Here is a 23,485-nt window from a genome sequence, read left to right as displayed (position 1 = left end):
CTACAAATTAAGGCAACCATGAAATCTGTTTCTTAATAGTGTTGGAAAACTGCAATATATTTTGTTTCGGTGTTTTACACAGGTATGGCAACCATTATTACTGTCAAACAATAATTTGGTTGTCATTGTCTACAATTTGCATTTCATCGCTTTTGCTTGCAATATTAATTTTCGTATAAAAATCTTCTAAAATGTATTCCCACAATGACTTTATACAAACAGAATTATGGAAAGGTGGACCTGTGCCTGGACAGTTTTATAATTTTCCTGGCACCGGCCAAACTAACAATGCCGGCAATATCACAGCACCTGGTTTATTTGGGTCCAATCGTTCATCGTAAGTCAAAAAGTATAACCCTGTTGTGTTATAAAAAATAATGATTCTCTTTTTTAAGATCACCAATTACCACTGGTACGTCGGTAATTGGAGTTAAGTTTGATGGTGGTGTAATGATTGCTGCGGATAATCTCGTATCGTATGGCTCATTGGCACGTTACCAAGATGTGCAGCGTGTTTTCAAAATAAATGAAAAATCTATCATTGGTGCTGGTGGTGATTTCGCAGATTTTCAAAGCCTAAAAAGAAGTATAGACCAGAAAATGGTGGAAGACATGTGCTATCAAGATGACATTGAAATGCAGCCTAAATCGTTGTACAACTGGTTAACACGCATACTCTACAATCGTCGTAGTCGCATCAATCCATTGTGGCTAGAGATGGTTGTTGGTGGCATGCAAGATGGTCAGCCTTTTTTGGGTCATGTAGATCTACGTGGACGAGCCTACGAAGACGATGTAGTAGCTACCGGTTTTGGTAAACATTTCGCTTTGCCATTAGTGCGTGAGCAAATCTCTAATAATCGTTTACTGACACAAAGTGAAGCTTCACAAGTGGTACGTACATTATCGCTATTTACACAATTTTCACAATTCTAATAGTATTTTTTGTTTTAATTATTTAATAGCTGCGTAAATGCATGGAAGTTCTGTACTATCGTGATTGTCGTGCGATATCGAAATATTCAGTAGCAGTTTCCACCGCTCAAGGCACAATTGTTCAAGGACCCTTCGAAGTAAATCAAAACTGGCAATTGGCTACTTTGGTTAAGGGCTATTAATTTCAAATAAATGCATAAATTAAATAAAAAATATTTTTAAAAATTTTGTCTTTATGTAATAGTAATAAAGGTTTGGAATTTACCTAATTTTGCATTTACAGATTTTTTATCCTCCTGCTGTATAAAATTACTTTTTTTTAAACGCTTGAAAAATTAGACCTATACTGTAGATGTCTGGTGTTACCGACTTTCGGTTTAATCTGTAAAATTCACACAGCTGATTTTTATAATCTACTGAAGTTACAGAAATGTTTATTTCTACTATTTTTTTTAAATAAATCTAAATATTAAATTAAAAAACACGATCTCCGTTACTTCGACATATAACCTGAACGGAACCGGATTTATATACGGTTAGGCACTGACAATTCTGCAGCACTACCAAGAATGCAAGAATGATGGAATTATATTTATTGAGCACTACTCAAAATTATGAGTGGACTCTGTTTTGTCGGTACAACAACAATACAGCGGTTCTATAAATACTTAGCATATTAAAAACATGAAAGGTTTTATTATTCATTATCAGCATATCAACACTCTAAAATAATTCTGTATCCATTCAATAATAACGGGGAATGCTCGAATCATCACATAGCGCACGAAATCATATTTGTACTATTCTTTCATTAAACATTTAATAATTGAAATACGTCCCTGACACTATTAAATCTGAATCATCTGACACGTTTAAACTATATAGTATACACTGTTTAGTTGCATTATTTATGTATTTGCAAAAGATCGGCAAAACATTTTATGCGGTTGCACTACATATTAGTCGTTACTCAGTTGGATATTACATATTGTGAATTGAATTAGTGAACAGGCATTTTAAATGTAATATGGCTTTAAATCGGATCCCAATAAAATTGTAAGTTTAAATTGGACTTATTCCGAAAAATGCATTATGTTTAAATTCATGTACGTACATATGTGTACGTACATTCCCTTTAGTAATATGCTGCGAGGCCGCACCGTTTTAGCCATAAAATACGAAAAAGGGGTGCTGATTGTTGCTGACAAGATACTGGTATCACCGAAAGGAACAGAATATCATGGTAAGGAACGAATTTTCAAAATAAGCGAAATTATCATCTTGGGCGGTAGCGGTGATAGTGCGGATTTACAAAACATTATTGATAAAATTGAGGAGTTAAAATTTGAGCATGATCGTTATGGTATCACATTAACACCACTCATGCTGTCTAATTGGCTCACAAAACAGTTTTATTTTCATCATACAAATGGAAGTACCCTGCATATTGATGTAATTGTGGGCGGCCTAGAGGCTGGGGAACCATTTTTGGCACATATCCGACATGACGGTTCTGCTTGGGAACATACATACACCGCTTGTGACTTCTACTGTGATATAGTACCTGGAGATGTGAGTTATAAAAATTTGGTTTACGAGCATATCAAAGCTGAAATAAATAAATTAAGTAGCTGTTCAGTTGAAGGCAAACCATCTAATTTGATTAGAAGAGAAGAAGCATTAACAATCGTAAGTAAAAATTCATGATTTACAAGATAATCTACGAATTAAATACAATTGTTTTTCTTTTTAGATTATAGATGCCGCAAAACATATGAGTAGACGTTTCAAACATTCCAATGAAGTATATTTATTGGGAGAATGTGATATAGTTGACAAAAACTCTTGCAACATCGCAATCGAAGAGTTAAGCTGTTAATGCTTTAAAAAGTACCACAAAAAAATTATGAATTTTAATAAACTAGTAACTACTACTTATGTTGTTGTTATATTTGAAACCGTATAGAGGTAAATTGTTTTATAGGAAAAAAAGTAACACAAGACAGTGCTCCATCTCACGCCAGTCGGTTCTAAGTAACCGGAACGGACCCGGACTTTTATCCGGCCAAGGACTGTCAAGTCGGTAGTCAAAATTATTTATGACGCTACAACAACAACAAAAGTCCTTCATCGGTTGTGGCGACATACAACATGCAACAGTACCATTAACACCTTCTTAGACTCCCAGTGAATGGCGTTCTTGGAGTTAAACCACCTACATTGGTGTCACAACAGTCAGTTCTTCGGAACTTTTATGAGGCCAAAGACTCAATCGGCAGAATACGATATGTAAAGATCTTTGAAAAAACGCAGCATTTACTAAACAAAAGCGAAGGCTTTGAGAACTATGGGATGAATTGTTATGGAACTTTGATAGTATTAAGACAAGGATATGTATTGGTTTGTGGCGCGATCTTTCGGTCTGTAGAGTATTTTTAAAGAATGCCGACGAATTATTTTTTTGAAAAATTTAACAAAAATAGTCAAAACATGAGTTCTACGTCGAAGGTTCTACACTAGGGGAATTAATGAATTTTTCCAAATGGCATGGCATTCACACGAAGTTTACAATTAGGCTGAATGTGTATAGCTGCATTTAGTGTGTAGTTTAGTGAAATGATCTCACTGATTGTAGTAGCAATATGTTTTTAGCAAAGTCGTTCGAAAAATTCGTTAGTTTACATGTTTTCTGGTTCCAATAATATATTGTGTTACATATATTTTCGCTAAAATCCTTTAATTCTATACATTTATGTGTTATTGTGTATGAATATTCGTAAGTATGCAGGCATGTGCGATATTTTAATGCGATTACTTCTAAGACATTAATTTATACAAAATTTACTTATTCAAAAGAAAAAGAAATAATATTTTGAAACAAGTACTTTCCGGTATGAGATCGTCGCCACAATAAAAAAGAAGGTAGGACAGTGCAGACAGTGGCGACACATACATATGTATATATGCAGTTATAAGATATATTGATTACATTATAATGTTTTTAATAAAATAATAGGTTCAAAAATATTAAAGAAAAAATAAACGCGAATTATCACTACACAAGCTACGTCTATTTAATTCAACATTGTGCGCCGATCATAGATGTGACGACGTTGTTCACGTACTTGTTTCTTCCATTTGTCCGTTTGATGACCAACACGATTCAATACATTTGCACGTGCATTCATTTCTTGATTTCCTATGCCGGACGGCAATGGGGGGGAAGTGCCACTTGCTTCATCCTAATAATTGTAAAGAGAAATAATGATAAGATGTTAAAAAGTTCACAGCTATTAATATTAAATTGTAACAATTTTGGTGTTAGTGTAAAGTCTTAGAACGTGTACGTCTGTGTGCTTAATTGCTAACTACTAATACAAACTCATTTTGGTTACAAAAAAACAAAACATTTTAAAATGATGTGTTGTTAGTGTGTTAATTACAGAATTATAAAACGGTATGATACAAAATATATATGCAACGAAATATGTAAAAACAACATGAAAACGAAAACTAAAAGATAATCAATCAGAATCTTTATTGTCATCTACTAAGAGACTATATTGTACGTTGATATATTTAGTATGTACATCTTCGTTTGTGTGCTCCTGATAATTCGCCTTAACCCGTTTGTTGAGTAGTGGATCCAAGCAAATAAGGAATAGCATATATATCACAAGTATGGATATAATCCAAATCACGATTATGACAACGACCTGTTGAAACAATTAAAATCTTAAATAATTTATCTGCCTAAAGTTGCGAAGAAAATTGTTTAGTACTTTAATACCATAATTATTTCATTATAATATTCAAAATATAATGAAATTCATATTTCGTATTTAAAATTTGATTAAAAATCACTTTTGACAATGAAATTGTTGTTGCTGATTTTCAATCAAATTTAAGATAAACGAACATCTTTGCAATTGAGATATTACAAATTTGATGTAGTAACTTTGTTTAAAAAATAAATAAAAATTGTATATGTATATTAAAATATGTAAATACTGTATATTGCAACTATTGTTCCTATTACCTTAATAAGTGTTGTGTTTCTTGCTTCATGCTGACATTTACATTCAGGGCAGATTTCCAGAACTTTACCATTTTCACTTAAACGCGGTAGCAAAGCGCCATCACATACACTATGAAAATTATAATAAAAGTATTAGTTTTATAAATAATAATAATCGTCTGCAACAAAAAAAAATGACAACTTACCATTTAGGTGTTGAATTTGTAGCTTGCACTAAGGAATTTATTATGTTTGGTGCTAAAGTGCTGCTAAGTGGGCCTTTGTTAGCGGTAATACTGTTATCAACCTTTACAGGATTAGTGATATTGCTTTGTGGGCTTACATCTGCATTAGACAACTACAAAAATAACTTATTTAAAGAATTTCAAAAGCAAAAAAGGTAACACTTACCAATACGGTCAAGGATAAGCAAAAAATAACTAACAATGCAGCACTACAAGCTATATTTTCTAGTCGAAACATTGCTTTTCAAATTAAATAACAAATTTTGTACAATTTTCATAAATTCACGTATATTTTGTATTTTTCTTTCCTTTCTCTTCTCAGCTGTTTTCTATGGTAGTGTTCACAAATGTTGATATTCTTTGTTTTGTCGTGTGCGATGCCGGAGAATTTTTTTTATAAAATTACGCCGTGAAGTTTTCTAAAATATTTATTAATATATATATGTTTATTTTTTCGTTGTTAGATATTAAGAACCAATGGAGTGAAGAAATATAAAAATCAATTGTAAGCAGATATAGCTTGATTGGTGTAAACTTTATATCATTATTTTTTATGATGCATTAATATAATTTTTTTAATAAACAAAAAGGGAAAACTTTAGTATACCGTCCCACGATTTCGGGGTTAAAATAGATATGGGCGGATAGAGGGGGATCTCCAGATCACGAATATATATAATTATTGCCGCCGCAAACTTATAGTTTCTGAGTTATTTGCAATTTAAGATTTAAAATTAACAATTTTCAACACGTTATTTCTCACTGTATATTGAATTGTTCACATATATTTTGCACTTTAAATATATTTACACTTCATTAATTTGTTTCTACATACTTATTTTTAACAAATTATATCAAAATTTGCTGTAAATAAACATTTAATTTTATGCAGAATTCTGTTTATTTGTAAAATAACAAAACGGTTGCAAGATGACAGAACATAAGTGTTGCCACATGCATCGATTAAAAATAATCAAAATGAAGAAAACAAATACCCAATAAATAGTTATTAAGTAAACATTCTAACTACAAAAAAATACCAAGGTTTCAAAATTTATAAGTGCTTCAAAAAAATAACCCTGGTCGAGCCAACACCGGGGATTATCAAAGAGGTGGAATAACAAGTTCTTCCGCGTAGAACTACTTTCTGCAGAGGCGGCCTTCGGCCGCGCTTCAAAAAAATAACCCTGGTCGAGCCAACACCGGGAGTTATCAAAGAGGTGGAATAACAAGTTCTTCCGCGTAGAACTACTTTCTGCAGAGGCGGCCTTCGGCCGCACTTCAAAAAAATAACCCTGGTCGAGCCAATACCGGGAGTTATCAAAGAGGTGGAATAACAAGTTCTTCCGCGTAGAACTACTTTCTGCAGAGGCGGCCTTCGGCCGCGCTTCAAAAAAATAACCCTGGTCAAGCCAACACCGGGAGTTATCAAAGAGGTGGAATAACAAGTTCTTCCGCGTAGAACTACTTTCTGCAGAGGCGGCCTTCGGCCGCGCTTCAAAAAAATAACCCTGGTCGAACCAACACCGGATATTATCAAAATATGGGAAATAATAAAATAATTTACATTACACATTACATGCATTATGTTTATTGTATTTGGGGTATAATCTTTCTTTTTCATTATTGTGATTCTTATAATTCGTTTACAAAATATGTGATATGGTAACACCTACCATTTACAGCATATTTTAATATAATTAGTTAAAAATAAATATTTATAAACAAATGTGTGAAGTGTAAATATATTTAAAGTGCAAAATATATGTGGAAAATTCAATATACAGGGAGAAATAACGAGTTAAAAATTATTAATTTTAAATCTTAAATTGCAAATAACTCAGAAACTATAAGTTTGCGGCGGCAATAATTATATATATTCGTGATCTGGAGATCCTCCTCTATCCGCCCATATCCATTTTAACCCCGAAATCGTGGGACGGTATACTAAAGCCGACCCAACAAAAATATTTTGAATTGCTTTCTCGTTACTTCCATAAAATATCTCGAACTATAATAATTTTAAGTTTATTACATGCAAAAATATAACAAATTTAAACCATAGTAAAATCTGGCAACAAATTGCTAGTTTGCGCAAACTAGTCTGTCGTTATCTAATTTGACATTTGTTTGCGTGTCGAAAACATATACATTCTATATTCAACATTCACTGTCATTCGTTCTCTATAAAGTGTAAACTTATCGTTTTTCGTCTAAAAGAATTAATAGTATTTATTTGAACAAATCAATTAATATAGGTACAAAATAAGAAAAATGAATCCGAATAAATTGTATTTACCGTTAGAAATAATACTTTCATTTATATTTTGCACATTTCCAGTGTCTTTTGGTAAGTTTGATGTGGTCGCCCGTGATTGGTGGTCCGCCCACTAGTTGTGTATATTTGTTGTAATTTTTTCCGGTTGCTGTTTTGTTATCACTTCTATAAAATTATTTTTGGTTTCCTTTCAGCGGGCAAAACTAATTTTGTGACTTGCGGGTCAATAATTAAACTTTTGAATTCGGATTACGGCTCACGCTTGCATTCACATGATGTGAAATATGGTTCCGGTTCAGGTCAACAATCAGTGACCGGAGTTGAAATAAAAGAAGATGTTAACAGCCATTGGGTGATAAAAGCACCAACAAATAAGCATTGTGAACGTGGAGAACCCATACAATGCGGCGATATTATACGCTTAGAACACTTAACTACCAAAAAGAACTTACATTCTCATCATTTTCCCTCGCCTTTATCTGGTGAACAGGAAGTGTCAGCATATGGTGATGATGGTGTAGGTGACACCGGTGATCATTGGGAATTAATTTGTTCCAATGATGAATGGGTGCGTGACGCTCATGTACGCTTACGGCATTTGGATACTGGTAGTTATTTGGGAATGTCTGGTCGTTCGTTTGGAAGACCAATTTCCGGCCAAATGGAGGTTGTAGGTTTTAGTAGTTCCCAACACGGCACACGATGGACAACAGCGGAGGGTTTATTTATTGTACCAAAGGACAGAGAATCACACTCTGAATATGCTCACACAGAACTTTAGAAAAATTTTGACGATAAAGCTAATGTGATGTGCATACGCTTCATACGAATTTTGCCGTTTTACTTTATGATATATATTTACCATAGTTAGTTTTTCATTGAATAATTAGTTGAAATTGAATTTTAATTTTTTGCATACATGACAACACATATTTTCCACATACAACTGCAGTAAAATTGCATGTTTTTATGAATATCAAATAAATGCAAATTGTGTTAAAAAATTGAAAAAAAAAATGGATGAAAAAGGAAACCAATGAGTTACTCATATTTACAAAGTGTCGCATCCTCCTGAAATTATATACTTGTGGCAGAAAATAATCGCTCTTGAACACCAGCAGGCTGCCCTATGAGTAATAAGAAGACTTCTAGGGATTTGAAGAAGCTGATGAAGCCATCTGCTGGGAGATAATGGAAGTAAATGAATGTTTAGAAGTCGACTGTGCCTGTGCGTCTAGAAAGTGAGTATGTTAAGAGTACAAAGTCCAGCATGTCCGAGTAACAATCACGACAATATCGGTGCGATTTGCTAAATAGGTTATACTTACGTGCATAAACACAGTTTAATAAGCCAAATTTAAGAGACACACTTGGTGTCAAGATAGGAAAATTTTATTTCAGTTAGTTTATATTTATATTTCTTGTAATATTCTTGAACTTTCCTGTTTCGTAACCAGAACGGACCGAGAATTATATCCGGTCAATTCGACAGCCTTCCATAAATTATTTGGAGAATCGCTAGATGATGGGCTTTTTCAGAGAATTTTTTTCTGCTTTTGGCCTTGGTACAGGAAATCTCTTAAGGAGTTTGATATGCCGTCCCACAGCTCCCTTATACCGAGATGCTGATGAGTGCTCTCAGAGAGCATGAGTGCAAGTCGAGTAGAAAATCGTTCGGCTGTCGGTTGTGATTGCAGCTTCTCGATGCCGAACCTTCCTTGTGTTTGTTGACGTGTACGCTTTTCTACACAGAGGCGGGTGCGTATGTTAGCTGCTACAAGATAGTGGTCCGAGTCGATGTTGGGACCACGAAGCGTACGCACATCAAAAACACAGGAGACATGTCGTCCATCTATCACAACATGATCGATTTGGTTGCGAGTGATTCGATCCGGGGACAGCCAAGTAGCTTGATGGATTTTCTTATGCTAGAATCTAATCTGGACGACCATATTTCGGGCCCCTGTGAAGTCGATCAGCCTCAGACCGTTTGGTGATATTTCGTCATGGAGGCTGAATTTTCCGACTGTTGTGCCAAAGACACCCACCCTAGCGTTGAAATCGCAAGCACGATTTTGACATCGTGGCGGGGGCAGCGCTCATAGGTACGTTCTAGGCGCTCATAGAAGGTATCTTTGATCACTTCGTCCTTCTCTTCCGTCGGGGCGTGGGCGCAAATCAGCGATATGTTTGCGGATTGTGGCTAGACGTTCATCCACCGGAGTGAATGCCAGGACTCGACGACGGAGTCTCTCTCCCACCACGAATCCCACACCGAATTTACGCTCCTTTATATGGCCGCTGTAGTAGATGCCACAAGGACCCACCTTCTTCCGTCCTTGTCCCGTCCATCGCATTTCTTGGATTGCGGTAATGTCAGCCTTTACTCTTACGAGGACATCAACCAGCTGGGCAGAGGCACCTTCCCAATTAAGGGTCCGGACATTCCAGGTGCATGCCCTTAATTCGTAGTCCTTTAAACGTTTGCAGTGGTCGTCATCAAAATTGGGGTCTCTCATCCGAGGCTGAGGTCCCAAACCCTACGCACAACCGCATAGGCGGGTTTCGCCTTCTCACTTTAGCTCGCCTCCAAACGGATGTCTGTTGGCTACCCAGAGGATACTTGGTCTAAGACCGGAAGTCGTGAGCTGCTCTTGCCACATGTAAAAGAATCGTTCCTGGCCACTCCCAAGTGAATGACAGTCAAAAACTTTCCTCACTTACGTGAACTTCTACATATGACTCCATCTTCCAATTTTCACCGGAAGCAACTATATCCATTTAAAATGACACAGATTTTTCGGTAAGAGTTGCATATCTCTATTGAGAAATCAAAGTAATCACTTTATCGGAATGGAATACAATCAAAAACAATGGGCAGGAGTCAGCGCTGAAAAATTAGCAATGATAGGTCATTAAGGCTTTTCACACCTACCTAAACTAGTGATGAGCGATATTTCACTACCGGTGATTTTTTCACTGTGATTGAAAAATCGCATATAGCAACTGTGATCAATTTTTGTAAATAGCAATGAATTACAATCACAATGGCAGTTCAATAAATTGAGTTCGAACACAGTAGCTATAGAGAAGTTCAGTGCTTTTTTTTTGATCACAGTACATATAGGAGTTCAGTAATTCTTATTCGATCACTGTAGCAATCACAGTTCAGTTGCGATTTCTATAATTTTGGCTACGGTGAATAGTAAAGCAGTTAGATCTACCAAATATGTATTAATTAGTTAATTGCGATTACAAAATCAGATAAATTTTGGATAATGTAAAAATTAATAAATATGAAAATGTGAAAAATTAAAAAAAAATGTGGAGTAACAATTTTCATAAATTCTTTTTTTTTGTTGCGATCGCAATAGCAATACAAAATCACAGTGAATTAAAAATAGCAATCACTGAAATCGCAGTGATACAAATATAGCATACCGCTCATCACTAATCAAAACGGGAATTGAGAATACCTCCGTTAAGGGGGAAACATATCCATGTATCTATCTCAGGAGTAAAGATTACTTACGTATACACAATATGTCAATTACTGGAAATGAAAAACGTTTCCGAAAGCTAAACGAAGCCCAAAAACTATTTGTGGACACTTTCAACACTTTCTGATACGACATTGTGCTTATGTGGGAAAATCACTATCAGTCTTTTATTTTTCCCAAGAGTCGCACACAATGCAACCCATGGATAGGCATACATCATGTTTGATTTATTCCATTATTTCAGTTCTGCATGTTTAACATGCAAATTTCGTTGCTCTGAAGTACTCATAGTGGGCCTACACACGCTCTCAAGGCTCTCAAGGGACGCTGGGAGAGGACAATCGCTGAAAAACTGTTTCAAGTGTGAAATACACAAATCAAAACAAACAACAAACATTTGACATTGAAGACCAAACACGACAGCCCGTAGTGGTAACATGTGTTACCAACGACGAGTAAGCAACAACAACAATATGGGATTCGGGTATCTGTCGCTCACGCAGCCAATTGAATGATTGGTGCATGGATTTCCCTCAATCGTTTATGCCGGTTGCCATGGTGTACACGCATACATGGAAAAGTGTGTAGTTGCGACAGGGTTGCCAATTCTATTAATTTGTACAAAATTAAGTATTGCATATTTTCAGGCTATTCATGTAATTGCAATGTTTCCTTTTTTCTTCGCTCCTTTGCTGCTCCCACTTTTACAATCGCGCTCTCAGCGAGCTAAACTTTCTTTCACGTTTTACTGCTTCTGCATATTTCATGCGCCTAAATGTATGTTATGACTTTTTCTCGCTAGCAGCAACTAATAACATAATTTGTTTACACAATAGTATTGTTGTAACGATGCATAATGAGAGTGAAAGCGTCATAAGGCATGAGTTGCCATTGTAGATGCTTACGCCCTTGTTTAATTGTCAGTTGAACCTGGCATTGGGTATTTTGCTTCAAAAGAACATTTCAAAAATGTTTAGCAATAACATATTGTTAATTTCGTAAGAGAGACTGATACGAATATATGTCATAATGAGAGATATTACTAACAAAAAACGGAGCTAGACATTTGAAATACGCAAATCTAACAAAGAACTTCTAATTTGAAAATGGTCTAATAAGAGGAATTATTTGACTCGAATTTAAAATGTTCAGCCACATTTTTTTAAAACGTGAGTTGGAGTGCGTGTAAAAGATGACTTTGGTGAAACATTTTCGAATGCGCCTAAATGTAGGCCTCATTTTTATTTAACGATGCAGCTATTAATAGGCTTCTGTATTTCAAAATACAGATAAATACAAATTAAGAAATTTTGTTGTTGGCAGTTACTTCCAAGCCATTGCCGAATTGGGCTTAGTTATCTCAACTCCGAGGAATGTATGTTTCAAACAACGGTCCAACTATGAAAATACGCTAAAAGTCGCTTGTTTAATTTGAAATAAAATGTGTGGAACTTGCCAAAAATAGTCGACTAGTGTTGCTTTACATGTATTCCGTTATTTTAGGTATTGTTCTTTTGATGTTCGTTCAGCTAAATTACGGTTCTTTTCTATTATTATTATAATCCAATTATTTGCTAATTATAAAGACTTGAATACTCAGTTACAATATTTTATAACTCATTAGTTATTATTTCTTAAACAAATTCTTACCATATAACCTCAAAAATTTTTAAATGAAATTTTAAATATTTTTTGTAAAAAAATTCAATGAAATTTAACAACATAAAAAAATCGCTAAATCTGCCAGAGCACACTGACTTCGACTAACGTATGCGCTCAGAGAGCGTTTGTGCGCCTAAAAGTAGGTGAGAGTTACATAGAAGCATATACATAGAAACGGGTTAGTTAAAATATATATGTATGTATGTATATATCAATATATGCGTATATGTCTGTATGTATGTAGCGATGTGCCAAAACAGCGAGTAGTAACTGTAACTTTTTTAGGTGCGCACTCGTCGTTCCCTACTCTACGTACACAATTATCAGCAGTCAGTTCGAGACGGTTGCGGATGACAGTACATGTTTAATTCGAAGCAGCAGAAAAGCTACACAAACATATGAATAAAGTAAAATAAATGTTTATTGTTTAAATAATAACAGAAAATAAAGATTGCAAATTAAAAGAAAATAATAAATAAAAATGGTGTAAAATGTTTTCAAATTCAAAATAATTACATATTTACAGTGTGATGCAATTATATACATACAAACATATATACATACATGTATATATATAACTGAATTTTTTAAAATAAAATTTCAAAACTATTGTGTAAAGTTGCTTTTGGTGTTTTTGGAAAATATCAATTAACACTACAAAATCGCCGTTTCGTTTGTATACAGTGGTTACATAAATTGTTCAGCTGTTCGACCGTTTTCCACCATTTTCGACATTTTCGATTTTCCTGCGACGTCAAGTGACGCAGTAACGTTTGAACTTCTGTCGTTTGCTGTACAGCCCATTGTCGTTGACGTGCTTATCGCTGACGTCGACGTGAACGGATTGTGAATTTTTCCAAAAAAAAAAAAAAATAAAAAAATACAAAAAACCTTACATAGACACTACATGTGTTTTATGTGTGTGCCTGTGTGCTGAACTTTCGTATGAAGAACTTGCAAGTGTTTATGATAAAATACAAATGCATGTAGGAAAACGTGCCACTGTTGTTGTAGTTGTTATAATTTTTATGTAGAAATGTTAAAAGAGTAATTAAATACAAACAAAAAACAGCGAAACACGCAAAAAAGTCGATCGAGTCTACTTGAAATCTATAAAAAGAATTGTCAACCAAGTTTTTGAAAAGTTATACGTATACACTTAACGGTTTATGGCAAAAACGTTAAAAATTGCAATTAACGAAATCGTGTGAAATTTTATTGTGGTAACTGTTTTAAAAACAAATACCGTTTGAAATTGTAGTGTGCTCAAAAAAAAAAACAAAACCTAAATTAAAATAAAAAAATTTAAATGAAAAAATTAAAAATCTGTGTCAATTTTTGTGAAAAGAATTGAAAAAAAATAGAGAAAAAATCTAAAAATATATGTATTTGTTCACAAAATAAATACTGAAACCGAAATTTTTGCTAAACGCTCTAGATGTGTTAGTACACACTGCGAATTGTGCTTTGAAAATTGAAAGTGCAAAAATTTGAAAAAGTGATAACTGCTATTTTACAACTAAAAAATATTATTTTCGTGACTAAACAACAATAGAAACCACATTTGCAGTATAAACAATGTAAGTGTTATCAGTTTCAAATATTTTAAACACTTTCTTGCTATACCGTTATTATTTTGTATACACAATTTATTACAATTTTTCTACCGAAACTATTTTTCAAAGTGAGTTTGGCATTCATTTGCGATCCATAATTTTACTAAACTTAAATGTTACGGTTATTCAAATTAGGTTTTCTTTTCCTCTTTTTTTCCTGTTGCTGCTGCTAGCTCCAATACATTTTTACGAATCTTGTCGGGTTATCAGTAATTGGTCGGATAAGAATCTGTTTCGGTTACATATGCATGAAAACTTTCGTTCTTCTACTTCTGCTTCTATTCTGTGAGCTGCTTCCTAGCAGGCAGAGAACCTTTCAATTTTAATGAAACCGTTGCGAATATTAGAAATTCGATTTCCAGTTGAGTCAAAACCTAACCTTGTCTACTGACAAGAATTGTCTAATCTCTGGCTATGCTTTTATATGAACAAGTTCTCAAAGTCTAATTTATCAGGCAGTCGGGGGCTTAAAGAACTGTCCACATGTCGGATAATACCCAAATTGTAGAAGGAGCTTAGCGAAATTTACTCCTATCCGTTTCTGCATTTTTTAGTCTTCTAATTCTGCCAATCGAGTGGTTCTTTCATTGCATTTTCGTCAAACATTAAAGGTTTAATTTTTTTAAATTAAATGTAATCATAAAGTGATGTGGTAACTTTAAACTAAAAATGGTTCTCGAGTAATTCGTTCCACAAGTTTAAGATTTAAACTTAATTCAAGTTCTTTTCTAGTCAAATCAAATATTTATATTGAAAACACCATGGGGAGAAACGTTGCTGTGAACATTTTCGATTCTAGTTCTGGTTCCAAGTTACTAGTGAAGCAAAGAAGAATTGTTTGGTCGAATTCAGCGTCTTCTGCATTTTATAGAAGTCCCCGCAGAAGTGGGAGAATCGCGTAATGGTTGCCTGTTGTCATAGTAGTTTTTCGTTTTTGGGTTTTCCTCTCGTTACTCTTGCCTACGTCAAGGTGAAGGTCCGAGTTCATATAATGACCTTCTCCGCTATAATGCAGATATCAAAAATTATGAAAGGAATTATGGTTTCCATAGTATATTCGATTTCAAATTGCGTTAGATAATCCGGTGAGCGGCATAATTTATGGTATTCCTTGAGCTGGAACCTGGTGCTAGAGACCACCATATTGTGTGTTCAGGAAAAGTCGCTTAACGCAGTTCGTTGACACAAGTTTGTGGAGCTTGTTATTTCCGACAGTGGACTCAAAGATGTCTGTAATCTGCGGACAAAAGCGATGGGTTCATGTTGAGAGTCATATCGTCATCTTAGATTTCTTATAAAGCAACAATACAGTATTTTCTGTGATTGTTGTGGCAGAAAACCTTTCCGAAATAATTTCGAGGAATGTAGCTTAATTAACATTTCTTGGATAGATACCCAGTCTGGTTACATAAATAATTTTATAGTAGAAATGCTTAGTATTTAAGCTTCGACAGTCCGAATAGTGTTGTTGTTTATAATTTATAATATTCTTGAAATATTAATATTTATAAATTAAAGCAACAGCTGTGATACCGAATGATTTAAGACACACAATAAATTAATAACTTTCTCAAGCCAACAAGTATGCTTTGCGCTCCCTAACGCGGTTTCCATCTGAAACTTTTTTATGCAGAATTTAGCTTTCTTTCATTTATCATAATTAGGAACATTGCAGTAAAAACACAGGAGAAAAAAAATCGCCAAGAAATAAAGCAATTAAAAGCGGGTAAGAATTAATCGCTCATACTTAAAAGTGAAAAAAAAATGTAGATAAATTATTTTCACCAACATGCTGTATTAAGTTTGCGAAGTTTCTCAAACCGTTATACACTTACATACCTACATTTTATTGCAGACATTTTGATAAGGACACAAGCACTTGTTTGTTTGTATGTATGTATATAAGGCCGCATATATACCACTCATGAACTTGTTCCCTATAACTGTAAATCTTAATAACCTTGGCATTCCTGTCTTGCCGTTGGCAGCCAACCTGTCGTCCAACCACCGTTCGTTTAAATCCCTTGCAATATATATGTATATGCTTATATGCTTATATATAGTACATATACCTATATACACCCGTATTCCATGCTATTCCTCTCTTCGTCGGCTTTGTTGTAGTTTTCTGTTCCCGTTAATCACATTTTTGTTGTGCGTTGTTGTTGTTTATGTGGTGGTCGCTTTTGTGCTGGAATTCTTTTTCCGCCTACGCAATGATTTTTTCAGCCTCTCCTTCGTTGTACTTCGTATAGCTGTTAGGGGCATTCTGTTGTTGTCGTCAGGTTTTCATATCTTTTTGGTTTTGATTGGTGTATATATACAGTAACATACATACACTCATATTTAGAATATATCTATGTATTTATGTATGCTCAAAGGCTTTCCGTTATTTCTGTTAACTTTGCCGCTGCGGTTTCCTTCATTAGAGGCCCTTGTTTTAGGTTCCTGCTGCAACACGTCCCACCAATTGGCCTTCATAACCTCCATTGGTGAAATATTTACATTCCTTACATTCTGTACATTGATTCCTGTATTGTTTCATTAAATATGCATATGTGTTTGTTTGTATATGTATATACTTTAGGAATTTTGATTGAATAGCATAACTATAGCAGATAGCTGAGGTAATTGACGTCTTGTCGGTCTGCTACATAAATAATTTCAAACCCAATTGCTGTTTTTTGTGTACGCTTTATGCTTTCACTTCTGGACTTGCCATTAATCAATATTTTTCATACATACTTACATAAATATATACATAGATTGAGCTTACTTAATACTTGATACTTAATAATTGTCCTAAAATACTTTATATGTCTCTATTAAGCTCAAATTCACTTAAACCTGACGCTGTTCGTGGCAAATTTTGGTGTTAGTTTCTTATAAAAATCTATTGAAGAAAATTTTGATTAGTATTTTCGTGCTTTTATGAAAACTTACATACTTCATAGTTGAGTTTTTGATAAACTGGCAGAAATTACAAGAATAAACTGTACATGATTTCTTAGAAATCCAATTTCGATTTCATTACATGCAGCCAAAAAATAAAGAAGAAAAAAATCATCTGTGAAGTTCAGATTTTATTTTGTCACATTTTATAAAGTTTCACTCAAGCAGTTCCTGACGATACGTCAATAAAACCAAGATTTTATGCTGAAGACTTTAACGTTTCCAAGAATGGCAGCATAGTGAGGTCATATAGCCCGAATACTATTGTGTTGCTGTTGATAAAACTATAATCCGACGAAAATATCTCTAGTTTGCCTACTTTCGCATCGCAAATAGTTCAATGCTACATCCATTTAATTTCCCGGTAAGGGCTTCATGATTTCTATAGACAAAGTGCACAAGTTTTTTTGACAAATTTATCTGAGATATAGAAAAGCCTTCTAGTAATGATTATTTTAGTTCGAAACGTCAGGATCGAAAGTGGGAGAGTGCTTCGTTTAAAACTCAATATTTCTTGGAATAAGATTAGTTTACGTTCAAAGGCCGACCCTCGTGATAGCTATCGCGAAGGATTCCACTTGGACAGATAAGGGCGTCGGTTCATTGTGTTACAAAAGACTGTTGAGTATGGACAGCAATGAAGACGCTGAAGCACTTTGAGTCTTCCATAAATTGTATGAAGCGGCTAATGTCCATTACGGCAAGTGCGTTTGGTTCACCAAATGTTTAGCTACCGAGATGTTTCAACCTCAGTCTTGCGAACGCTGGACAATGGTGTAGGAAATAACTTGATGTTTCCACGTCGCCTTCTTCCAAACTTCTACGGCAATTTGCGTCTTTCAGGAGTCCTAGCGTCATCGCTTATATTCCTAATCCACAGTGTCTGGTGAGAAATACACACATTTGCGGCAAAGTGAACCTTTTTAAGTGCAGTAGTTCAGCGGACCTCTTGTGTTTCACTCTGGACCAAAATGATATTGCAACCGAGCAGATTGTGGTTGTTAACCAGCGTTTACCGAGGTCGCAAGAGGTTCAGTGATCCAGCGCTAGATCACAAGTGGACAACGGAATCCCGACTCTTGAATATAACTATAAGCTCAATTAAATTCTGAAGAAAGTGCAGTGATTCTGTATTGCCAAAGTTGCATGGAAGAAGGGACATCAAGACACTTCAGACTGTGGCAGAAATATCTTGGCAGAAAAAACTTCGATGAACCAGCTGAAATGTCCGAATACAAATTAGTTGTCTGCATAAATTCGTGAAAGACTCAAAGCGCTTTGTCGTTGCTTGAGTGTCTTGGGCATCCATTTTGAGGAGTTTGCGGCATCACAAAGGACTGGCTTTAGCTGTCCAAATGAGATCTCTTATGGCACAGGAGATCAGCCATTCTAACCTAACCTAACCTCTATGTTTTCTAATGGTAATGAATTTTAATGCGTGTTTTATGGGTTTTGGACCTTGTTGCTCACAGAAGAATTGATAGTATTAGTTTGGATAAATAATTAATTGTACAGTTATGCGGACATTTCTGCTTATTTTACATAATGTATATTGTATATTTATTACTCACTCTAATAAAATGAATTAGTTATCACGAGTGTTATATAATATGTATTTATATTGAGGGGTTACATGGGTTTCGTAGGTTCAAAAAATCGTTGTTTTGTTTTTTGTCTTATTAATTTCTACAACGTCAAATTTTCTCGAAAACTACTCAACCGATCTTGATGAAAATTTTGAACAGGTGTTCAAGATACAATTTGCTCGTGCTTGAACGAAGGATTTTATTTTTTTCTCAATTAAAACTATTAAAAAAAATAAAATGTCAAGCTAATTTGTCAAAATTCAAATTTTTACTTTTTTTATCTTTGCTTCATTCAAGCACTAAATTTTTGTTTTTTTCATTTCGTATGATCCTGTCAGGAGTTATGCTGACAATGCGGACGCACCTTTTTTCCGAGGGGTCACCGGAAATGAAGTCACAATGGCGTAGTTTTATTATTTTTTTAATTTCAGAAATTATTCTTTATTATTCAGAAAAAAGTTTGAATCAAATAAATAATTTTTTACCTAGAAAAAAGTATTGAAAATAGGTAATTTTTTACGCGACGAAACTAGGGGTAACATAGGTATCCAAAAATGTAATGGTGGCAACTCTGCTCTCAATTGCCATATTTTATTAGCGTACACGCATTTATCAACTTACATGAACAACCGTTCTAAATAACTACTGTTATCAGCTACTGTACCTGTATGAATTCATTCACATTTTTCATTTACAAAAACCGTTGTTTATTTGCGCAAACGCTGTAAACCCATTTTTGTAACTCTTATCACGCTCACTGCTCTTCTTTATGTTATATGGACTCTCTCTATTTCTCCCTCACGCACACACTCGCGAAAATTGTAAATTTATGTTGTTGTTTATGTATGTTTTTGCAACAACATACAGTCGCAATATACAGCTGATCCGCACACACGACGAGTGCAAGCGAAAACAACAACAAACACATTTGCCATTTGTCCTTGACAAGGTTCCACAACGCATTTGTTGTGCTCTGTGAAGTAGGCTCGTGTCTCGCGCTCACTCGAGCCAACAACGTTTGTAGTTATTAACTCGTTACAATTATACTCGGACGAGTAAGCATTGGGCTTTGGTGAATTTTATTTGTTGTTGTGTGTGTGTATTTGAATCTGTTACAGCTGCGGCTCATCAATTGCTTAAGCGTTTGAGCCTTGCATGTATGTGTGTTTTAGCCTGCGGCCAAAAGGAATGAAATTGTTACAAAATATCCGTTTGCGTGTCAAATGCTCGTACATTCCCGTTACTCTTGTTTATATGCGAACTTGCTAAGTGGCGCAAAAGCGTCGCTTTGGAATTTGGGTGCCTCTGCACACACTCGAACACATGCCTTCATTCGGCTCTTTTATTGGTAATATAATATTGTGTCTTTGCCACTTGCTCTTTCGAAATTGTTTTGTGTCCGACGGTCAAATGGAACAAAACTTTATGCTATTATATTTCACCGAAAAATATGTCGGTATTTCGAGTTAATAGTATGTCTAACTGTAATATAAGGAATAAGTTAGGTGTGTGCCTCGCAGTTTTGTATTTATAACTGTAATATGTGCAACTCGGGGGACTTTCAATTAATTCCTTTTATTTTGTCACTTCTTAAATATTTTTGTAATGAAACTGCCTAAAATTAACAAATTATGCTAATATCTAATTTTTCAAATAGTTTTAGAGATTTACAAAATTAGAAAAAGTGTTTTAAGAAAAACAAAATATTCCTTTTTAGCACACATGGCCTCGAGATATATTAGAATCTATTAGCTTTAACAGAAACTGCTAATCTTGATCTATTTTTTAAGTCATAATAAAATAAATTTAAGAAGACGGATTAAAATTGTGTGGAGCATTTTTTTTTAAATTTTCTATTAACGATTTTGTTACAAAAACAACTATAGCGCCTAGGAATATGCAACAAAAAACTTAAATTTAATTTTTATGTAAAATCTTATTCAATTTGAAAATTAATATGTAACAAGCAAGGAAGGGTTAATTTCGCGTGTAACGGACATTTTAGACGACCGGTTTAGAAGGCGACCCACCGTATTTTTGAAAATTTAGGTATATGGAAGCTAGTGGAAGTTATGACCCGATTTTAACCAGTTTTGGTACAGAGACACACTATTAAAAGAAAAAGATTCTCTCTGAATTACATTGAAATGTTTGAGAGAATTACCGATATTTTCGGCGAAAAATTACCTATAGGCACTGAATTCTTCATATTCGATATCCGGGGCATTGGAAAGTCATTTCTACAAGTGATGCCAAACCTCAAATACAGTATTTGTCCACCGCCACGCCCACAAAATGGCGAAAACCGCAAACATATACAGTGGCATAACTTAGCCATAAATAAAGTTTTGAAAATAAAATTTGGAACATAGGATCGCATTAGGGAGGGGCACATTTGGATGTAATTTTTTATTTAAGTGGGCGTGACCCCGCCATCAAATAGGTTTTTTGTACATATCTTGCAAACCAAAAAAACTGTATAAACCAAACTTTCTGCAGTCGTTTATTTTAGCCATTTCCTTATACAGTCCAAAAATGAAAGAAATCGGATAATAATCACGCCCACCTCCCATACAAAGTTTATGTTGAAAATGACTAAAAGTGCTTTAACTCACTAACGAAAAACGTCAGAAACACTAAATTTTACAGAAGAAACCACGCCAACATCCCATATAACTTAATTTTGAGTTCTTCTGATTCGTTCGGTTGCACCCGAACCCAGTCTTTCCTTACTTGTTAATATATACATATATGAATTTTAAATATTCTTACACATTATATTTCTTATTATTAAGGGGTTACATGGGGTTTGTCGCGTAACAAATGGCCTATTTTCAATATTTGTTTTTCTATGTAAAAAATTATTTATTTAATTCAAACTTGTTGCTGCTTAAACTCCTCCATTGTGACGTCATTTCCGGTGACCCCTCGGAAAAAAGGTGCGTCCGCGTTGTCAGCATAACTCCTGACAGGATCATCCAAAATGAAAAAAAAGTGTTTTAGGTAAGACCATAAACTCGTGCTTGAACGAAGGAAAGACAAAAAGAAATGTTTCCAAAAAAATAAAAATTTCGGTCAAATTTGCTTGACATTTTGTTTTTTTTTTTCATAGTTGTAATTGAAAAAAATAAATCCTTCGTATTCGTTGTAAAGTACGAGTACATTGTATCTCGAACACCAGTGCAATTTCAACAAGATCGGTTGATCAGTTTTCGAGAAAATTTGACAACCGACTTTGAAAACACGGTTCCGAGAAAAACGTGTTTAAAGTTTTGAGTAACAATAATATCTGACTTGGAGCGCACACCTTCCAAAGGCTGTATCTCCGAAACTATTATTCGGATCGACTTGAAAATTTAATATAATATTCTTGAGATGTTGTAGAAATTAATAAGCCAAAAAAACAAAAAATCGGGTTTGAACCCACGAAACCCATGTAACCCCTTAAGCCATTCTTTAATATCGAAGACATATATTTCTAATTTATAAATTACATTTCTTACGGTTTTTGACGCTTTAATTACCGTTATTAGCCTAAAACGGGTAAAACTCAAAGTAATTACTTACAATTCGACAAACATAAATCTGCATTACATATTTATTTTCTATGTAAAACACTCCCAGCGATTCTGACACACCCTAATGTCACACAAATTATATATTTTCTACGTAGGTGCATGTGTGGGTGTGTGTGTTAGCATTTAATTATGCGCATTTTCCATGCAACAAACTATTTATATTCTCACTTCAAATCTCATACAAACGTTTTGGACTTTCCCCTAGAGCTTGGAGTTGGCCTGCCCTGATCCACTCAATGCCACTTTGGAAATCACGTATACGCCATGTATGTCTTTTGTCATTTTCTTCGGGTGTGTATATTTATAATAATAATACGTTTTATTGCCATTGGGGGATTTACGAGTATTTGAAATGCGAAATTCACAACAGATTTTATGACCATTTTGTGGTAAATTTTCTGTCATTGCTGCCATTGGTATGTGTGTGTGTAAGTGGATTAATAGCTGAGACTTGATTGTAATGCTGATTGTGCAAGTGCTTAAGTGAGTATATAAATATGTTAACCAGACACAGATATATGTATGTATATAAGCAAGTGAGCTGGTGGACAGCATTAACAGTTATTTATGTAGCTTTTGATGTCAAACGTTTTGTTGTAGTTGCCCAAAACGCAGAATTGTTTGTGATGTGAAAGGACAATGCTAAAATATGCTCCGCTTTAATCAAGGAAATACTAAATTTTTATATTGAGTAGAGTGGAGCGTGAGTATTACAAAATTAGAAAAAAAGAAAAATACTGTTGACCCATATAACATAGATTCTGCTGAGTATTATCGTTGATAATGAAGCATTCGCCAGTCGCGGCATATAAACCAATTAAGGTCACTTGCCAAATGAGTTCCGTTAAGTCGGCTCAATACAGACATTTCTAATGAAATATTATATGTTTGCGTGCGCACCCAGTATTATATTAGTTTTTTTTCTACACAAAGTAGTGCTCATAAATATGTTCTAATAGAGAAGGTGGTATAAAAAATGCGCGGAAAACTCGCAACAATAACATTAACACAATTCGCTATTAAACAGAAATATATTTATTTACAACATGCTAAATCGGTGGAAGGGGTTGCGGTAATAAGCGGCACACCTTACATTCTTCCATTGTGTTATCAA

The 23,485-nt window shown here is 34.5% G+C and overlaps 4 protein-coding genes across 5 annotated transcripts in view; 3 read left to right on the top strand and 1 right to left on the bottom strand.

Moving 5' to 3' along the window:
* The first annotated feature begins 74 nt into the window (after positions 1-74).
* Prosbeta7 (proteasome subunit beta type-4) lies at positions 75-1,205 on the top strand. Its single transcript, XM_011185710.3, has 3 exons — positions 75-337; positions 396-894; positions 966-1,205. Exons 1-3 carry the CDS (start codon positions 192-194, stop codon positions 1,116-1,118), a joined length of 798 nt encoding a protein of 265 aa, XP_011184012.2. The 5' UTR covers positions 75-191; the 3' UTR covers positions 1,119-1,205.
* A 461-nt stretch (positions 1,206-1,666) lies between these two features.
* Positions 1,667-2,874, top strand: LOC105213138 (proteasome subunit beta type-4-like). Its single transcript, XM_011185711.3, has 3 exons — positions 1,667-1,992; positions 2,076-2,625; positions 2,690-2,874. Exons 1-3 carry the CDS (start codon positions 1,964-1,966, stop codon positions 2,813-2,815), a joined length of 705 nt encoding a protein of 234 aa, XP_011184013.2. The 5' UTR covers positions 1,667-1,963; the 3' UTR covers positions 2,816-2,874.
* Positions 2,875-3,862: 988 nt separating this feature from the next.
* Positions 3,863-5,548, bottom strand: LOC105213139 (uncharacterized protein CG1161). Its single transcript, XM_011185712.3, has 5 exons — positions 5,366-5,548; positions 5,161-5,312; positions 4,976-5,084; positions 4,527-4,652; positions 3,863-4,178 (listed from the first exon to the last, which is right to left on the bottom strand). Exons 1-5 carry the CDS (start codon positions 5,435-5,437, stop codon positions 4,011-4,013), a joined length of 627 nt encoding a protein of 208 aa, XP_011184014.1. The 5' UTR covers positions 5,438-5,548; the 3' UTR covers positions 3,863-4,010.
* A 1,770-nt stretch (positions 5,549-7,318) lies between these two features.
* Positions 7,319-23,485, top strand: part of LOC105213140 (AT-rich binding protein) — a 47,504-nt gene continuing 31,337 nt past the window's right edge. The window contains exons 1-3 of one of the 2 annotated variants that reach the window (XR_008470008.1): positions 7,319-7,549; positions 7,672-8,718; positions 12,925-14,219. The gene's annotated coding sequence lies outside the window, so the exon portion shown is untranslated. Of the gene's footprint in view, positions 7,550-7,671; positions 8,719-12,924; positions 14,220-23,485 lie in introns of those variants that run through there. The other variant, XM_054225435.1, reaches the window with a different exon arrangement.

This window comes from Zeugodacus cucurbitae, chromosome 2 (genome assembly GCF_028554725.1).
Source record: "Zeugodacus cucurbitae isolate PBARC_wt_2022May chromosome 2, idZeuCucr1.2, whole genome shotgun sequence".
NCBI classification, from domain to species: domain Eukaryota; kingdom Metazoa; phylum Arthropoda; class Insecta; order Diptera; family Tephritidae; genus Zeugodacus; species Zeugodacus cucurbitae.
The sequence above is the reverse complement of the archived record's forward strand: the minus strand, read 5'-3'. Positions and strand labels throughout refer to the sequence as shown.